The following is a 4463-nucleotide window of genomic DNA, read 5'->3' as shown; positions in this document are numbered from 1 at the left end:
TAATAAAATTACTTTAATATATTAAGAAATTTGAACTTAACTCCTATTAAAGGAAAACTGAAATTGAACTGTAGCTAGTATTGAAGGATATTCCAAATTTTACCATGGTTACTCTTAGGTTCCATTTCGGGTTAGGAATAGAGTTTAAATATAGTTAGTATTTAATTAGTGTTTGGGTTAGTGATATTTTTTGATAAGGGTTAGGGGAGTGTTGGATTAATGATGAGATTTAATTTACATTAAAAAAATAATTAGAGTTCAAATAGGCTTATGGTGCAATTAGGATTAGTGGTAGGATTAGAATTTAGTTATTTTTTAATTAGAGTTATGTTTAGGGTTGAATTTGATTTAGAGTTTAATAATAGTTAGGTTTGAAATTGGATTAGCATTTAAATAGGGATATGATTTAGTTACAATTAGGATCAAGATTATGTTTCAAATGATTACAATATAATTAGAGTTTGAGTTAATATTAGGGTTAATTAGAGTTAATTATATGTTTAATTTAGTTCAATGTTTATACTTAATTTGGCTTAGGCTTGCAATTCAATTTGGGTTATTGTTACATTAGGGTTTACTTTTCTTTAAGCTTAGGGTTTAATTTGACTTAGTGAACTACGGTTAGGGTTAAATTTATTTTAGTGCTAGTGTTAGGATTTATATTTTATTTAAGGGTTAGGATTTATATTTTATTTAAGGGTTAGGATTGAATTTGGTATAGTATTCAATTTGGTTTAGGGTTATGATTTAATTTGGATTTTAGACTAGTATTAGGTTTAGGGTTCAAATAAATTTATTGTAAGAATTCAATTTTATTTAGTATTAGAGTGGGGATTAGATATATAATTAGACTTAGGGCTAGGATTGAAATATTAAGCATAATTTAATAGAACTTTAGGTTCAATTTCATTTAGTGTTAGGCTCGTTAAGGTTTAATTTGGTTTAATATTATAGCCAGATATAAAACTCTGCATGCATAGATTTAAGTTGGTATTACTAGATATGGATTATATATTCGCATACATTATAATCAAGTATTTGTTAAAAAGAGACATGTAATACACATGTTTTATCATATAAGATTCAGCAAGCGTAGGATTATGACTATTAAATACCATCCTTGAAACTTCATTTTGTTTTCTCTATGATTGTCTTCTAAAATGTCTTTATTGGTTTCCTCCTTCCAAATTATGTTCATAGCTTTAAATATTCAGAATTATATTTAATATATAGTTTGATTTGTTACTTTTTGATTTAGGATTTATATGCATGTTTATTAAATATATGTAAGCTAGTATTCTTGATGTTGAATTTATTCTTTATAACAATAATAATATTCCATTGTCGCACTTACTTTCCAATATGATTGAAAATATAATTGATAATAACTAATTAAAAACAGAAAGCAATTTCATTTAGTTAATGAATAGCTAGCTAAATGACTTGCATTAGTTTTTTTATGGAATGTAGCTATGCATGTAACACCAGTAGTAAATAGCCACCCATCCAGTTCAAAGTTTTATACTTAATTGTACTCAATATACACTTAGCATTTGACTCAATTTTTAGTTAATTTAAAGCTTTATCAAATCGGTATTTGATAGGGATCTTCTCTCATATGCAATGCAATATGTAATTAGTATTGGATTCAACACAATATTGATCTGGATCTTGGATAATACCTCCAGTAATTTTGAAATAAATCTTATAGTAACAACCCTTGCTGCATTTCCATCTCCACCAATTAAACTTAATGGCCATAGGGTGCTAAATTTAAATATGGCAATATCCATGTGAAGTAATAGTATAGACCTACGACAAAGTCTCCAAGAAAAACAACTACAGGGCAAATGTAATCTGAATGCCAAATATAGACAAAATAAGAACAATTAGAACAATATGACAAATGACCTGAAGGTTCCAGGACTACACATTTGCCAAATTGAAATCACAGGAATATCAATCTTTAAAAATAACATATCACATGAATGTTAATGCATGACGAAAGAGTTTTATCAGAACAGTTCACTGGATCATTAGAGCAAGATAGAGGATGCAGAAACTAACATAAAATGTGTATGCAATTGTATCACTAGAATTGCATATCCTGAAAATCAGTGTAAAATATTGCGGGCAACCAATTCGCAAAAAAATTACTATAGGATGTAAAATATTCCCGGCAACAAATTCGCAAAAAAATTACTATAGGATGGCACTATAAGAAGCACCCTTTCTCCAAAATGGACTCCTAGGTAGAAGATTCATTAAATTACACACTTATAACCATAATTATATTATCCCTGGTTGTGTCAAAATGTACTGATCATCCAAGCTCATTCTCTCGATTTTCTTAAAAACTGATACAGATGGGGTTTTGGTTCAAACGACACCATCCTCCGGTTTCTGTTTGTGTTTTGAATTTTACAGAGTGGAAGGCGTTGCCAAAACCCTTCCTTTAGATTATATGCAAACACCTTTACACTTTCATCACCATATAGACTGCTAAAGCACAAGTAATCTCCCACACAAGCACACGCCTGATGCCACCAATCTTTATCAAGATATTCATGGAGTGACAGTGGAGGCTTTTTTAAAAATTCTTTCCACTTCCAAACCAACTCATTTTCCTTGTCCTGAAACAACTCCCAGATAACAATACCGTCCTGAGTTCGGCCAAGTTCGCAAATGTTGTGTACAGCGGATGGATGAATTGGGGCATACCATGGTGGGTGATTTATGTCAAGCCTCCGATTGTTGAGTATGACGGACACAACAAGAACAGATGAGCCATATGAAACCATAGATAGAAAATGCATAAGATCCAGATCTTCAACCATTTCAGGGGGTAATGGATCTATTATAACAGGGCTAATGAAACCCTCATCTTGGATTTTGCAACCAAAGATAGTCCATGACGACATTCCCTTCCAGAAAAGAAATCCATTGCACTCAACCAATTCAGAACCTAAAATATCTGATGATGGTGTTTCTCCTGCAAATTGAAACTTAATCCTCCATGAATCTTGAAAGTACTGGTAGATCTGGATGGAAAAACTTTTAGAATTCGAACAAACTACCAAATATGGCTCTTTGTTTCCTCCCTGTATGATATGTATAAATTGGCCAGTCACATCTATTTCTATCTCTGCATAAGATCTCATAAGGGGATTACATACAATTAATTGTGGAGTGGGGATTTCTTGAAAGAGCAGTAACCCATCCCCTACACTTGGTAAAAATCTAGTATTGCCTTCCTTAGGGTTAGGGAAAAAAGAGGGTAAAAATCTACTATGGCCTCCCTTAGGGTTTGGGAGAAAAGAGAGAGACAGGGTCCTCCATCTTTGTGCTGAAAAACAGTATGCCATACAGCACCAATTTCCATCATTTTCTTCATTACAGATAAGAAGCCATGGAAGCCATGGATCTTGGATCGGCAGTGAAGACAAAAATCTGTGCGAGGACAAAATAAAATTCCATTCTTTATTGACTACGCGAGAACTGCAGAGTGATTCAAATGGAAGCTTTGAAAATACCAATTCCTTCAAATCTTGAGATAGCTTAGATATACCACGCTGCTCTGCGTCTCCTTCAACTGCTACGATGGATTCATCTCCTTCAGCTGCTAGGATCGATTCTGGCTTCATGGCTTTTATTCTTCAAACCCTGGATCAAGTACTATTTCATTTTTAGAGTACATCCTCACTCCATTTTATAGGCGTTTCATGTGGAGTACTTTACTAAGAGAAGCCGACGTGGAAAAAAAATATAAATTAAAATAAATTAGTATTGAGATATTATTATTTAGCGGATAGGCTTTTATTGTGGACTTGCAAGTCGACAATTTGCCACTATACCTCTCTCATACCTCGAAACAATTTTAACCTATCGTTAACCATTTTCAGGTCAACATTTAAACAATTGATGAACAACTTATAGTAATAACAAAAAAAAATTAGTGATCAAATATTATTAGCAGATAAGATCATTATGATTGTATGCATAAATATCTACAAATTTGATTTAATTCTTGGAAAGATTTTTACATTGCTTCCACAGGCACGCTTTCTCTGGACACTACTTCTAAATGGTTTGCATTTCACTGCTTACTATTTGTGTTATTTAAATGGTGAATTTTGATACCTAATTTCTGATTCTGAAGCATGTTTTCAAACTTGCGTTATAAAATCTGAAATAATTTGTGTTTGATACTGCATATAAATCTCAAATAGTTTTATAGTTTATTAATTTGTAGCTCAATGTTTCAGCCATGATAACAATGATAGGCTGCAAAACTTAAGCTGGCATAGAGAGAAATACATTTAATTTCTTAACAGATCAAAAAATTACAGCTACATGAAATGTTATGTTTGTGCGATATCATATGTTTCCTTTTAATACTCATGCTTCAAAGAAATTGTCATCTACAGTAAATCATATGAGCGTCACTAGTCCTTTTCTATGTT

At 32.0% G+C, this 4463-nt stretch overlaps 1 protein-coding gene across 1 annotated transcript; it reads right to left on the bottom strand.

Moving 5' to 3' along the window:
- Positions 1–2333: 2333 nt before the first annotated feature.
- On the bottom strand, positions 2334–3644 carry LOC131062861 (F-box only protein 6-like). Its single transcript, XM_057996598.2, has one exon. The coding sequence runs from the start codon at positions 3642–3644 to the stop codon at positions 2334–2336; it is 1311 nt and encodes a 436-aa protein (XP_057852581.1).
- Positions 3645–4463: the final 819 nt, after the last annotated feature.

Source organism: Cryptomeria japonica, chromosome 9 (genome assembly GCF_030272615.1).
Source record: "Cryptomeria japonica chromosome 9, Sugi_1.0, whole genome shotgun sequence".
NCBI lineage: Eukaryota > Viridiplantae > Streptophyta > Pinopsida > Cupressales > Cupressaceae > Cryptomeria > Cryptomeria japonica.
Note: the sequence above shows the minus strand (reverse complement) of the source record. Positions and strands in the feature narration are given on the sequence as shown.